The 14,902-nt window shown below is 33.6% G+C and overlaps 1 protein-coding gene across 1 annotated transcript; it reads right to left on the reverse strand.

The window, feature by feature from the left end:
- Nucleotides 1-9,988: 9,988 nt before the first annotated feature.
- Nucleotides 9,989-13,062, reverse strand: bola1 (bolA family member 1). Its single transcript, XM_051130446.1, has 2 exons — nt 12,941-13,062; nt 9,989-12,395 (listed from the first exon to the last, which is right to left on the reverse strand). Exons 1-2 carry the CDS (start codon nt 12,988-12,990, stop codon nt 11,939-11,941), a joined length of 507 nt encoding a protein of 168 aa, XP_050986403.1. The 5' UTR covers nt 12,991-13,062; the 3' UTR covers nt 9,989-11,938.
- Nucleotides 13,063-14,902: the final 1,840 nt, after the last annotated feature.

The raw sequence follows: 14,902 nt of genomic DNA on the forward strand, positions 1-14,902 counted from the left end.
TTTTATGCCAAGGTAATACAACACTAAATGTACAGTAGTTATGAATGTACTGTACATAACACTTGGAATCTCATGCTAAACATGACCAAAGCTGTATCTGTCTTTTATAAATCTGATAAAACTAAAGAGTCTTTTAAGATATGAAGGATGCAATACAACTCTGTAGGTACTCAAGATTAACATGATATTGATAGAAATTGTGTCCGTTTAATAACTAAGCAAATGCATCATCACAGCCTGAGAAAATGGTTCATTAAATCTTGTCCTTGATATTTTGATTTACAAGAGGTCTATTATAAAAACATCCTGTAAGTTGTAACTCAGAATGTAACTTAAAACATTCTCATTAGTCAAAAAACAGCTTATATTGAAGCCAATCTGCCAAAACTCTGATGTAATAGTGTAGCTAAATCCCGCCTCCGCAGAAGAAGATCAGCGCTTGCTTCTACATCACTGCCTGTTCAGCCCCGCCCACTGATTCACACAAATGCAGGCCTACGAAGACAAGATGCTGTGTAGTGCCAAGTTGTGGAAAAACACAGTCCTTCTGATCTCAACATTAGGAAGCATCATTAGGACTGCATCAGATAAAATTTGGTCCTTTGTTCACATCATTTCACTGCGGATTCATTTCCAAACAAAGCATAATTTGACGCAGGATTTTCAGAAATGTTGAAACTAAAAGATGATGCTGTGCCAACTATAGTTGATCCGACAGTAATGTTGCACAACACAAGTGTGAGTAACTGTTTTTTATTATGAGGTCACTGAGTGCTTATGCATTTTTAACCTAAATAACATAACGTCCATCTATGAAGTATGTTGGCTCTCAAACATACACAGCTGTTAGCCAATCACATATTTCAAATCAGCAACAAAATCTGAAATGAACAGCCCCATGAATGTTGTTTCCTATACTCACATGGTGTTTAAAAAGCTGATTTCTCAAGCTAAACCAGCCAATGCGCATGCGCAGCCACAATGTGCTTATGACTGCACATGCGCATTGGCCGGTCCAGTCTCAGGTTTTTATGGGCTTCTAACGGCCGCTGCAGTGACGCAGTGACTTTACCCATCAGATTGGCTCTTTCATTTAGAAGGCGGGACTATTCCGCCATATTGCGCATTGCAGTTTTTCAAATTCATAAATATAGGAGTGAATGGTCTTTCTTTGGTGTTTACTTCTGACTCTAAAATTCTAAAGTTCTAAATTATGATGTTTTTTAATCTAAAAATCTTGATAACATTATAAGTGGACCTCAGAAAAGAGTACAAAATAATAAAAAAGTTTTAAAAGGTTAAAGGCTCTTTGGGGAACCAAAAATGGTTCTTCACTCTTAAAAAGGTTCTTTTTTTTGCCACCGATGGTTCCATTAAGAAATTTCCCTTGCAGAAAAAGGTCTTTAAAGTGGAAAAACGTTTATTATTAATTACATAAACAGAGTGTCTATTTACACTAAGTGCAAATAGCCCACCTTGTTGGCAGAGGCTATTTACATTAACTACATTACACAAATGTGATTGGGCTAGTCAACGCTACAAAAGACAATAGTCTAACAATAGCTCCAGTTATGCAGATAGTAAAATGTGTGCTGCAGATGCGATAGACCGGGTTCGAATCCACCTTTTACCAAGATTTTTTTCCCAAATCTCATATCACATCGGAAAGGAATTTATTTTCAATACAAATTAAGGAAATGTGACCCTCGACCACAAAACCAATCTTAAGTTGCACGGGCATATTTGTAGCAATAGCCCAAAATACATTGTATGAGTCAAAATTACTGATTTTTCTTTTATGCCAAAAATCATTAGGATATTAAGTAAAGGTCATGTTCCATGAAGATATTTTTTTAAGTTTAGTATAAAACTCAATATCAAAAAATGTACTCTTATGTCTGGTTTTGTGGTCCAGGGTCACAAATAATCAAAAAGTTGCAAATAAAGTATCAGGTAGGGTTAGGGCAGATGTAGGGTGGGCTTTATTGTCCCAACAAGGTGGTATCCATTTAATAATCTGAATTAAAATTATAATTTACACTCAACAGGATATTATTGCATACTGTTTTATAATATGCTACAATACTAAGATGCAGATAAATGCCACTATTTGCAATAAGTATTCTAAATAGCAGAAAATCTTGCTAACACAGTGTAAATAAAATCTATAGCTATTTCCACTTAGTTTAAAATGCATATTGCTTAGAAAATACTGCTATTTTCACTTAGTGTAAATAGAATCCATTGTCCTAAGTAGCACGGGTATATTTGTAGCAATAGCCAAAAATACATTGTATAGGTCAAAATAATCGTTTTTTTTTTTTTTTTTTTTTTTTTTGCCAAAAATCATTAGGATATTAAGTAAAGATCATGTTCCATGAAGATATATTGTAAATTTCCTACCTTAAATATATCAAAACTTAATTTTTGATTAGTAATATGCATTGCTAAGAACTTCATTTGGACAACTTTAAAGGCAATTTTCTCAATATTTTGATTTTCTTGCACCCTCAGATTCCAGATTTTCATATTTATTCAGCTTTCAGATGATGTATAAATCTCAATTTCGAAAAATTATGACATTTATGACAGGTTTTGTGGTCCAGGGTCACATTTGCACTTAACATAAATAGCCTCTATCACTATTTACACGATAGAGATATAGCCACTGCCTTATATAATTGTTAGTCTATATATATTATTAAAATGTTCTATTAAGAACTGTTGACTGAAAGGTTGTTTTGGGAAACCCAGAATGGTTCTTCTGTGGCATCACTGCAAAAACACCCTTTTGGAGCCTTTATTTTTTTAATCCTATAGGCTGTTCTGTTCTGATATATCTATGGAAATGTTAGGTTGTTGCTAGGTGCTTGTCAAAAGAGCCCACCCTCAAATCTCTACAATGTTCTGGATATCTATCACTCTTAAAAATAAAGGTTCTTTATTGGCATCTAATGGAACATCCATGGAACTTTTCCATTCCACAAAAGATTCTATATATGTGAAAAATCTTTTGACTATATTCTTCACACTAGGAAAATAAATGGTTCTTTTAAGAACTGTGCACTGAAAAGTTCTTTGGGGAACACAAAAGGGTTCTTCTAAGGCATCATTGTGAAAACCCGCTTTTGGAGCCTTTATTTATGGCTCACATACCTCCATCAACAAGTATACTTGATTTTATGGTAAAAATGGCACAAGCACACTTATCTTCAACAGGCTGCTCGATTTGAGGTTTCATTCACAAATGGTGCGGGGCGAGTTACGTGCCAAAGTTTAATGCTTAGGGTCAGGGGTTGTAATGTGGCGTGAACTACCTCAGGGCTGTAACCAGAGCGGACCTCTTCCTAACCAAACCAACACTAATGTATGGAGAGCGAGAAACAGGAGATGCAATTCACCTCCACAAAGCCATTGAACACTCTGACAATCTCTACATCAGATCAGCTGCCAGCACGGAGGAGCAGATCTTGTGTTAAAAGTAAAGGGGTGAGAGGAAATGCAGTAAACCCTCGGCCAACCTCAAGGTTTGTTTGCTCAAATGTTTTATTTAACCTCTAATCACCACATTAAGCCTTTCTTTCATTTGGCCTTTTATGCTCTCCAAGGCCTCGTTTTAAAGCACTAATGAAAATAAACCGCAGGGCCTCCGTCTCTTTATTTTGAGAGGGAACGCTGGAGCCTCGGGTTCAGAGCGGGGTGAAAAACAGAGGGCATCTGGAACAAAGACCAGAAGACCTAGAGGTCAAACGGCCTGGTGTCCAGAACTTCTTCAGCGGACGCGGATGGAGAGGGAGCGAGGCACTTGTATAATCACAGATCCGTCTTGTCCATGCATGTAGGATAGAATATATCACACGGCGCTGACGTGCCAACAATAGATCGGGTTTTTGTCTGCGCCGTGCGAGGCGCTTTTGACTCTTTTCAGCGGGCCACGCATCTGGACCGCCGCAGATTAACCCTCCATTCTCTGGCCTGCTTTCGGCAGATGACCTCCGCGTCTGTTCTGTTCTGGCTGCGTCCACACAATTAGACCCTGAGTGGGAGATTTCCAGGTGAAGAACATTATCCCGGGCTCTTTAGGGTCAAAGTTAATGAGGGGAATTAGAAACCATCACTAACGTGCTGCAATTTTTTTTCCTCGCAATTCTGGACAGTCATGGTTTGTGTGCTCTTTATTCAAATTGGGGTCATCGTTCATCTTTTGTGTTCTTATGAAGTGTGCTTGTATAACGAGATTTCGTTAAAATGGTGGTATTTAAGGGCCATTCGACTAGGCGGTGTTACTTTGACCTGGAGTTCAATTAGATGTCTCTCAGTACAATGTAGAGAGCTCTGACTAATAAACAGCCCTTATTTAGCTACTTTTACACTGAAATTTGCTGTAGAAACAATTATCACTTAGACATTGCTAGAAAAATTAACAAGAAATTCAAAGAAATTGCAAGTAATACATTAAGTGAAGTACTGAAGTAGAAAGACTGAAATAGTATTTTATAGTAAAATGTAGTAAAACATCGAAAATTATCGTTTTAGTTAACTTTCTCATTTGGATTAGTGATTTAAACAAACTTTAACCCTAAAGTTCGTGATACGAACATGAATTATTCATCGAATCATGCATGGGTTACTTTTTGAGTGATTTTGCTTTTGCCTGGTAGATATTAAAAAACAAATGTCTAAAAAAAATAAAATAGAATAGAATTATGTGGAAGGACTCTAGGACATCCTATCTTTATTAATTAATTTATTAAAATATAATATTTATATATTAAATTATATTATATATTTATATATTTATATATATATATATATATACATACATACACACACACACTAAATATATATATATATATATATATATATATTAAAAAAATAATTACTAAGTAAAAGTAAAAACTAAACTGTGAAAAAATGTGATTTTTCAAAATTATAAACATAATGATTTCTTATTTTTTACATTTAATTCAATTCCATGTAATTCAACTGCCATTTCTTTGTTGCTAATTTTTCCCCATTTATTTTTTTAATCATTTTTCATATATATATATATATATATATATATATATATATATATATATATATACACATACACACACACACATTAAATGCATATATATACACACATAATATATATATATATATATATATATATATATATATACATATATACATATATACACACACACACACAAATAAATATAAATAATATTTATATAAAAACAAGTACAACTACACTGTGAAAAATTGAATTCATATTTACATTGAATTTTTTTCATATTTTTTCACATATATACATATATATATATATATATATATATATATAAGATATAGAATATATGTATAAATATAAGATATAGAATATATGTATATAAGAATCTAAATTTAGGTGCACTTTTAAATACAAATGCTATTTTTCCAAACATATTTACATTTTTAGGAACTCTCCCTATGGATTGGGTAAACTTTAAAAGAGGATTGTATTTTAACTACATTTTAGGAAAGATTTACAAGTCTTTTGTTGTTTTTATTAGCGTGGTATGCTTCAGATCGTGTTTCACTATGAGCCATGTCATTAAATAACACTCAAATATCATCCTGTCTTACTCGCTAATGTCCCAAACGAGGTAATGTCCTGTCATGTGACCCCCATCACCCACCTGTGTAGACTTTGTCTTAATCCCTGCTGATCTCCTCTCTGCTTTGAATACTTGGACTACTGAGTGTAACTAATTCTCCCACACAAGGATATTGTCCTCCCCATTTCGGCTTTGTCTTTCCTCTCATTCACTAGTCTCATTCGTTTGCCGAGCAGCCGGACAAAAAAAAATCCTTCAAATTAAAAAGACTCAATGAGCTATTACTCTCACCTTCAATCTAATTGTCTACTTTGCCTCCAAAATGACAAAACGGATAAACAATCCAGAGAAGATCCTCTCTGAATGCACTGTTTCAACTCTTTGTTTGAAATCTGAAAACAATGCAAACTGCTTAGAGCTCATGTATTTAACAGTGGCCTGTTTGAAACACAAAGATACACATGATTGTGATGGAAAAATCAGACACAAAAAGAATAATTCAGCCATAAACGAAAACGATCATCATTTACTCACCTTCATGTCGTTTTGTAAAATACAAAATGAGATGTTATGTAGAATGCCCCAGCTGCTCTTTGTCATGCATGCAGTAAAGTGGATAATGCTTTGAATACTCAAGCTCTAAAAAGGACACACAAACACACATAGAAAATTATAAAAGTACACATATTCGTGCATTAAACATATTCCTGCCCGTATTTGGGAAATTAATATTTTTATTCAACAAGGATACATTAAACTAATCAAAAATGAGAGTAAGAACATTAATATTTCTATTTTAAATAAATGTACTTTTGAACTTTCTATTCATCACAGAATCGTGATAACGTATGTAAAATGTATCAAGGTTTCCACAAAAATATTAAACAGCACTGTTTTCAACACTGATAATACGAAATGTTTCAAATCAGCATATTACAATAATTTCTGAAGGGTCACATGACACTGAAGACTGAAGCTGAAAATTCAGCTTTGCATCAAAGGAATAAATTACATTTTAAAATATATCCAAATAGAAAACACTTCTTTTAAAATGTAATAATATTTCACAATTTTTCTTGTATTTTTTAATCAAATAAATAGAAATTAAATAGACAGTATATCCTCTATATACTCTAAACTTTTGACTGGCAACATATATACAAATACCAAGCCACAAGACATGCAGAAACCAATGTTTTCTGCTCTTAACTATGTTGAACCTGTTGCCATGTGTGTAAAGGAGACATTTTTTTTTATCTGAACATGAGGGTGAATATGATGTGAGAGCTACAACGAAAGGAAAATTTTGCATTAAATACCAAGATTAAAAAAAAAAAAAATCATATACACTACCAAGATTTGTAATGATTTGTAAAGTCTCTTCTCCTCACAAAGCCTGCATTTATTTGATCCAAGGTACAGCAAAAACAGTAAATTTTTTAAATATTTTTACTAAAACAGCTGTTTTCTATTTGAATACATTTTAAAATGTAATTTATTTCTGTGATCAAAGCTACATTTTCAGCATCATTACTCCAGTCTTTAGTGTCACATGATCCTTCAAAAATCATTGTAATATGCTAATTTGCTGTTTAAGAAACATTTAGGATTCTTTAGATGAATAGAAAGATCTGTCTGCAATTATCTGAAATAAAAAAGCTTTTGTAACATTATACACTATACCATTCAAAAGTTTGGAGTCAGTACATTTTATTTTATTTTATTATTTTTTTTTTTTTTTTTTGCTTTCAATTGATCAATAATGATGATAAAAACATTTGTGACCCTGGATCACAAAACCAGTCATAAGGGTCATTTTTTCAAAATTGAGATTTATACAACATATGAAAGCTGGATAAATAAGTTTGTTAGGATAGGACAATATTTGGCAGAGATACAACTATTTAAAAATCAGGAATCTAAGGGTGCAAAAAATCAAAATATTGAGAAAATTGCCTTTAAAGTTCTTCAAATAATGTTCTTAATGTATAAGACTAATCAAAAATTAAGTGTTCATAGATTTACAGTAGATACAATTTAACAAAATATCTTCATGGAACATGATCTTTACTTAATTTCCTAATGATTTTTGCAATAAAAGAAAAATCAACAATTTTGACCCATACAATGTATTTTTGGCTATTGCTACAAATAAACCCCAGCGACTTAAGACTGGTTTTGTGGTCCAGGGTCACATTTGTACATTACAAAAGATTTCTATTTCAGATAAATGCTTTTCTTCTGAACTTTCTATTCATCAAGGAATAAAATCAGCTTTAAAATCACAGGAATAAATTACATATTAAAATATATTCATATTTAATATTATTTTAAATAGTAAAAATATTTCACTGTTTTACTGTACTTTGGATCAAATAAATGCAGGTTTGGTGAGCAGAATAGACTTCTTTAAAAAACTTTAAAAAAAAATCTTACTGTTCAAAAACTTTTGACTGGTAGTGTAATTTCCAAATAACTTACAAATATAACACATAAGCAGTATAGATTTTTTTTTTTTTTTTTTTTTTTAAGTAATACAGGGTTGGACCTACATGAGTGTTTGATTTTTAATTTTTGGGTGAACTCTTCCTTTGAGCACCACAGACTTGGTGAGCTTTCTTCACATTACATGTGAACGTTTCCCAGCAAATGGTAAACGTGTCACCCCCCCACAGTACACAAACAGTGCATCAGACGGAGGAATGGTACAGACGACTATTCCATAGAGACGGACGGTCTCTATAGGAGCCTTTTCAGACGGCCATTTGGTGCTCCCATCCCTAACCTATTGACCCTCAACCTAGAGAGGTCAGCTGTGTCAGGGAGCCCAGATCCAGCACAAGCCTGTAAATCAAACGCCGGCGGGAACGGCGCACCGTCCAGGGTCCCAGCCAGGCCTGGCACCATCACTCTCCCCGCAGTGACGCACTACCAGGCCGGTTCCCACTGAACCATGCCACCCTGGCAAGCCCCCGTGACCCCGTTCGGGATACATCAGCCTTCGGCCGCTCTGACGCTCGGCCATATAACCCCACCTGCGTTTCAGGCCTTCCTGTTCTGGCTTGCATCACAATCGTGTATCTTTCAGGCATCGCCGCACCTGGTGCTCAAGAACACAAATCACACTTTCAGTAACGTCCGTGCACTCCCAAGACGGTGAACGTTAAACACACTTTGGTTTGACCTGTGTGGGATCACCCCAGGGCTCTCTCTAATGGACAGAGCCATAAAATGGTCATGTTGCTGTTTTTCCAGCCAAACGACGACACCAGTTGTTCTGATTCCTCACTGGCTTTGTGATCGGAGTCATCTGTTCCGCATGGAGGAACTCGGGAGGGAAACCTATTTTACCTTCTGTTGACTCCATACTAAAGTGATGAAACACAGTTCTGTCCACTTTTCCAGCAGCGACCCCTCATCACTGATGACAAACCATCTACCTATCTCAGGAAGGCATAACATGAATTATACTTAGAAAAGTTCAGTCAGATTTCTTTTTTTTTTTTTGATGATGCATTAAATGGATTAAACATACAGTAAAATTATGTATAAATAAATCCTAAAAAAAAAAGTATCACAGCTGTACAATAGCACAACAGTTTGAAAACTAATAAAAAAATGTTTCTTGAGCAGCAAATCAGCATGTTAGACTTTTCTAAAGGACCATGTGACACTGAAGACTGGAGTAATAATGCTGAAAATTCAGCTTTGCATCACAGAAATAAATTATGCTTAAAAATGTTCAAATATAAAATAGTTCTCTCAATTTGAAATAATATTTTGCAATATTGCTGTTTTTACTGTATTTTTAATAAGATAAATGCAACCTTGTTGTGCATAAGAAACTTTAAATCATTTGAAAAAATCTTAATAACCTCATACTTTTGAATAATAGAGTACATCAATATTTAATGCCAAACTGGTTCTATAACATACAGCGTATTCTCTAGATGTTCATAACAAAATTCCCTCATTGTCAATATTTACTAGTGATTAAGTATCACTAAGATGCACAGTAAGTCGATTATTATTACAAAGCATGATCATGACACGAAGAGAAAGTTAATTTTTACATAATGACTGGGTACTTTACATCAATACTTACCAAACAAACAAAAAAATAGACATTTAATATTCATTTGAGTTTAAAAAATATGAGAATTTGAGAAGAACATATTGTGATATGAGAAACATGAAACTAGAACACAATGAAACAGTCGACCTGTCCAAAATTTTCAGTCATTTCAGTCATGCAATAAATTAAGTTGACATAATAAATTAAGTTCTGTGGCAAAATACATGTAGTAAGTAATTATTGGGTATGCATATAAAAACAAGCAGATCAAGAATAAGGTAGAATGCACACAGATTTGGTATGCAGACTTTACTGTGCTCTTGATAAATTAAGTAAAAAAAAAAAAAAAAAAAAAAAAAAAAAAGCATAACAAAAGCTTAACATATTTCCATCACCTCTATAACCTGATGTTTGTATTAGGTATTAGATTATGAAAGTTGACATAAGGATTGTGAGCTTACATATTATATTTGTTGCTTTAATTAATCATTTTCACACTGCTTTGCTAAATAAATAACTTCTTTTAGATGTATTTAACGTGGGGGGATCCACAAAAATAGATAGCGCCAGAACCAATTCTGGCGTTGTCAGACAGAGATCAAGCTTGTTTTGCCACAAATGAATCTCTGCTTATATTCAATTACATAACCAGATGTGATTTTCAAGTGGAAGAGGCAGCACTCCACAGATGTCATGTTATACACATATAACTGCACTCTGGTGTTCTGTTGCCCTCTGGTGGTACCACTTCTGCCAGTTACTGTACAAACACTACAGATTCAAGATAATACAATGCAGTTTTAGAAGCCAGAAGGAAAAAATTACAATGCAAACATGACCCAGATGTTTTCTGCTACACCTGTGGGTGTTTTACTACACAACCAGTCAAAAGTTTTTGAACAGTAAGATATTTTAAAATGTTTTTTAAAGAATTCTCTTTTGCTCACCAAGTCTGCATTTATTTGATCCAAAGTACAGCAAAAGCAGTAAAATTGTGAAATATTTAAAATAACTGCTTTCTATTTGAATATATTTTAAAATGTAATTTATTCCTGTGATCAAAGCTAAATTTACAGCATCATTACTCCAGTCTTCAGTGTCACATGATCCTTCAGAAATCATTTTAATATGCTGATTTGTATTAATTAAAATAATACATTTATTTAGCAAGGATGCTTTAAATTGATCAAAAGTGATGAAGACATTTATAATGTTACAAAAGATTTGTATTTCAAATGAATGCTGATCTTCTGAACTTTCTATTCATCAAAGAAACCTGAAAAAAAATCTACTCAGCTGTTTTCAACATAATAATAATAATAAATGTTTTGTTTTTTTTAGCAGCAAATCAGAATATTAGAACGATATCTGAAGGACCATGTGACTGAATTTATGATGCTAAAAACTTAGCTTTGAAATCACAGGAATAAATGACATTTTAAAATATATTCAAATAGAAACGGTTATTTTAAATAGTAAAAATATTTCAGAATTTTACTGTTATTGCTTTGGATCAAATAAATGCAGGCTTGGTGAGCAGAAAAAAAATTAAAAATAAATAAAAAAACCTTTTGAGTGGTGGTGTACATCCAAAAAGCGACAGAAAATATTCAGGGAAAAAGTTCATTTATTTATTTATTCCTTTGTGGATTGCAAATTAAACAATATGTTTTGAATATTTCTTTTAGTCATGAAAATGAAAACTTTTGACATTTGACTAATATTGTTATTTTGATAAATGCACTGAAGTTGAAGTTGATATATAATGAATAATGAACGATTTTCATTCTTGTTTTGTGAAAAAAAAAAAAAAAGTAGGTAAAGGAAAGTTTTTATTTATATTTTTGAACTCATCAACAAATTAATTTTTTTTTTTTTTTGGCAAATCACCAGAAATGTTTTTTTTTTTTCTGAAAGATGCAGGGCTGCACTATATATTATTTCTTATCCTTACTAAATGTTTTCATTAATTTTGAAATAAAAAAAAATTAATAAAGAAATTTAACAATCATTTTAATTTCAATTGATAAAAGAAATGTCCCTCTGATGTAAATTAAGCATAAATAATGTTTATTATAACACCTAACCAGTCCAAGTTATTAAGAACAAACTGCATTATACTACTACTACTAATAATAATGTTTGTATGAAGCAAATTAATTGTAAGCATTAGTCCCGCTCAGCTCCAGATGAGAAATATGCATGAGGCACCAACTGATTAACTTCATATCTGATTATTATAATATTAAATATCCATCAACACTTCTTGTTTTTGAAATGACAGTCAGTCTCGACCCGCCTTCAGTTTCTCTGCCATTGTGTTATCATGCTTGGATCCTCCCATGCAAGGGGGGCTTTTGGCCAGGCTGGGGTTGCTGCTCCACTGCTGGGGCGTCTTAGCCTGGATGGCAAGGGCATGAACGCAGGTGCTTAGCTCCTCCTTCAGAGTCTCGTTTACAAGCCGATGGCGCTGCAAGAGCGAAAGACCCTCAAACTGAGGACTCACCACCAGAACTCTGAAGTGGGACTCTGAACCAGCAGGTACGGCGTGCATGTGACTCTCGTTTATGACTTCCAGGTGCTCAGGTTTGAGGGCCTGGGTCAGTTTGGTCTGTATTGTGGTCTCTACAGGACCCATGTGGGGCCGGCGATAGGTCAGCTGTCTAGTTAAGGCAAGGGTGCAGGTGGAGGGACGCAGGCAGCGGAGAGCACTGGACAACATCAGGCGCAAACCACACCAGCTGCAGGAAAACATCAAAGATTAATGAGAAATTTCTGTCAGGGAGTGATTTGTTGAGGTTGTCATTTGGCAGCACAAACACAATTTGTCTTCATAAGGACTTCTGTAACATACTTATATGATTCTGTGATTTTATCAACAAGGATGGATGTCTATGTTTATAGATAGACAGATAGAATGATAGAAATGATTTTTTTAATGCTTTTAATTAAGTCTTAATGCTCAAAAACACAGTAAAATTAGAAAAACTGTGAAATATTATTACAATTTGAAATAACCATTTTCTATTTGAATATATTTTAAAAATGCAATTTATTTCTGTGATGGGAAGCTGATTTTTCAGCATCATTACTACAGTCTGTAGTGTCACATGATCCTTCAGAAATCATTCTAATCACTCTAGCAATGGCTAAATGTTATACAAATGGTTTAATTTAAGCCGCAAACTTCATTTAATTTCTTGCACAGGTTTACGTAAGCAAACTTCAGCGCAGTGACAAGTGACAAAGAAAATGCATGACCAAATGTCCAAATTCTTTCACTCACCTTTCGTCTCCAGCGTGTTGTTTTCGTATAACACACAGGAAGCGTTTCATGCAGATCCTTCTTTCACTGTTTAGAAGGCGAATGGTTGAAATAACATTACTGCCGCCTAACGGCTGCACAGAAACCTGCGTCAGATACATGAGGCTATGATGGCAGTGGCACTGTTCTACCTCTATTTTAGTCATTACATAAACAACCTCGTTTTCAGACAACGCAACACCTTATAATTTAGTCAGAGCCAGCATTTTAATTTGGCGCCAAATAAACGTTCACGAACAGAATTCGAATTTACCTGAGGGTTCTAAAACAGCAACTGCATAAATTTAAAGTGTAGCCTAATAAAGTTTGAATTCTACATAATGTTTATACAGTGATTTCATACGGTACGTTTTCGTAAGTTGACAACAATACTGTTATTTTATATTTTAGCATTAGCCTTGTAGATTAAGGCTACATATTAAATGTTGAGGTCATAAGTTTACATAGGCCTACACCTTGCAGAATCTGCAAAATGTTAATTATTTGACCAAAATAAGAGGGACCATACAAAATGCATGTTATTTTTTATTTAGTACTGATCTTAATAAGATATTTCACATAAAATATGTTTACAGTCCACAAGAGAAAACAATAGTTGACTTTATGAAAATATATCCCTGTTCAAAAGTTTACATACACTTGATTCTTAATACTGTGTTGTTGAATGATCCACAGCTGTGTTTTTTTCTTTTTTAAGTTATATTTGTTCCTGAGTCTTTTGTTTGTCCTGATCAGTTACACTGCCTGCTGCTTTTCAAATCCTTATTCTTTGGTTTTTCAGCATTTTTGTGTATTTGGACTCTTTCCAACAATGACTGTATGATTTTGAGATCCATCTTTTCACACAGAGGACAACTGAGGGACTCATATGCAACTATTACAGATGGTTAAAATGCTCACTGATGCTTTAGAAGGAAAACACAATGCATTAAGAGTCTGGGGGTGAAAACTTTTGGAATTTAAGGATCAGGGTAACAACTTCTGGGAAACGTAAGTATTTTCTGTAGCTTCTGAAGGGCAGTAAATAAAAAAAAAAAATGATATTTAGGCAAAATAACAACAATGTACTCATCTTCATTCTGTTCAAAAGTTTACACCCTTGGCTCTTAATGCATCAAGAGTGTTTGAACCTTCTGTAATAGTTGCATATGAGTCCCTCAGTTGTCCTCAGTGTAAAAATGGATCTCAATATCATACAGTCATTGTTGGAAAGGGTTCAAATACACAAAAATGATGAAACACCAAAGAATCTGTGGGACCTGAAAGATTTTTCTGAAGAACAGTGGGTACTTCAGTTACCATTCAGGTAAAATATATGTAAACTTTTGAACGGGTCATTTTATTAAATTCAACTATTATTTTCTCTTGTGAACTATATGTAAACATATTTTATATGATATATCTTGTTCAGATCAGTACTAAATGAAAAATAACATTAACATTTTTAACATTTTGCAGATTCTGCAAGGTGTATGTAAAGTTTTGACCTCAACTGTATACATAAAAATTTGACTTGTTTGGCACCCCAATCACAATTTGCTTTCTTGAGAACTAGACGCTTAAGCATTCTGTATACTAATGTACGTGTAAAGAGATAAATCTGTCAATCCTTTTCCAGTTATATCTTCTTAATTTTATTTTGCTAAACGGACGCAAAAACAAAATTTGAAGTCTGTGAGTGTAATTATCCACCTTATTCTTCAACGCAGAAGTAAGCCTATAGGTGAGAGTAAAATCGTTTGCACTACAAACCAGTGTGTTCATAAATAAGATAATACATTAAAATAATATGGTAAGACAACAATTTGCAATATTAAGTAGCAAAACGAGTTGTTTTGTACAGCTAAAAATAGCTGGATGCAATAGAGAATTAAAGCCTGACCCATAAACTTTACAAATGGCTGTGCCCACTGCATTAATTGT

The sequence above is a fragment of the Labeo rohita genome, chromosome 16 (assembly GCF_022985175.1).
Source record: "Labeo rohita strain BAU-BD-2019 chromosome 16, IGBB_LRoh.1.0, whole genome shotgun sequence".
Taxonomy (NCBI): Eukaryota; Metazoa; Chordata; class Actinopteri; order Cypriniformes; family Cyprinidae; genus Labeo; species Labeo rohita.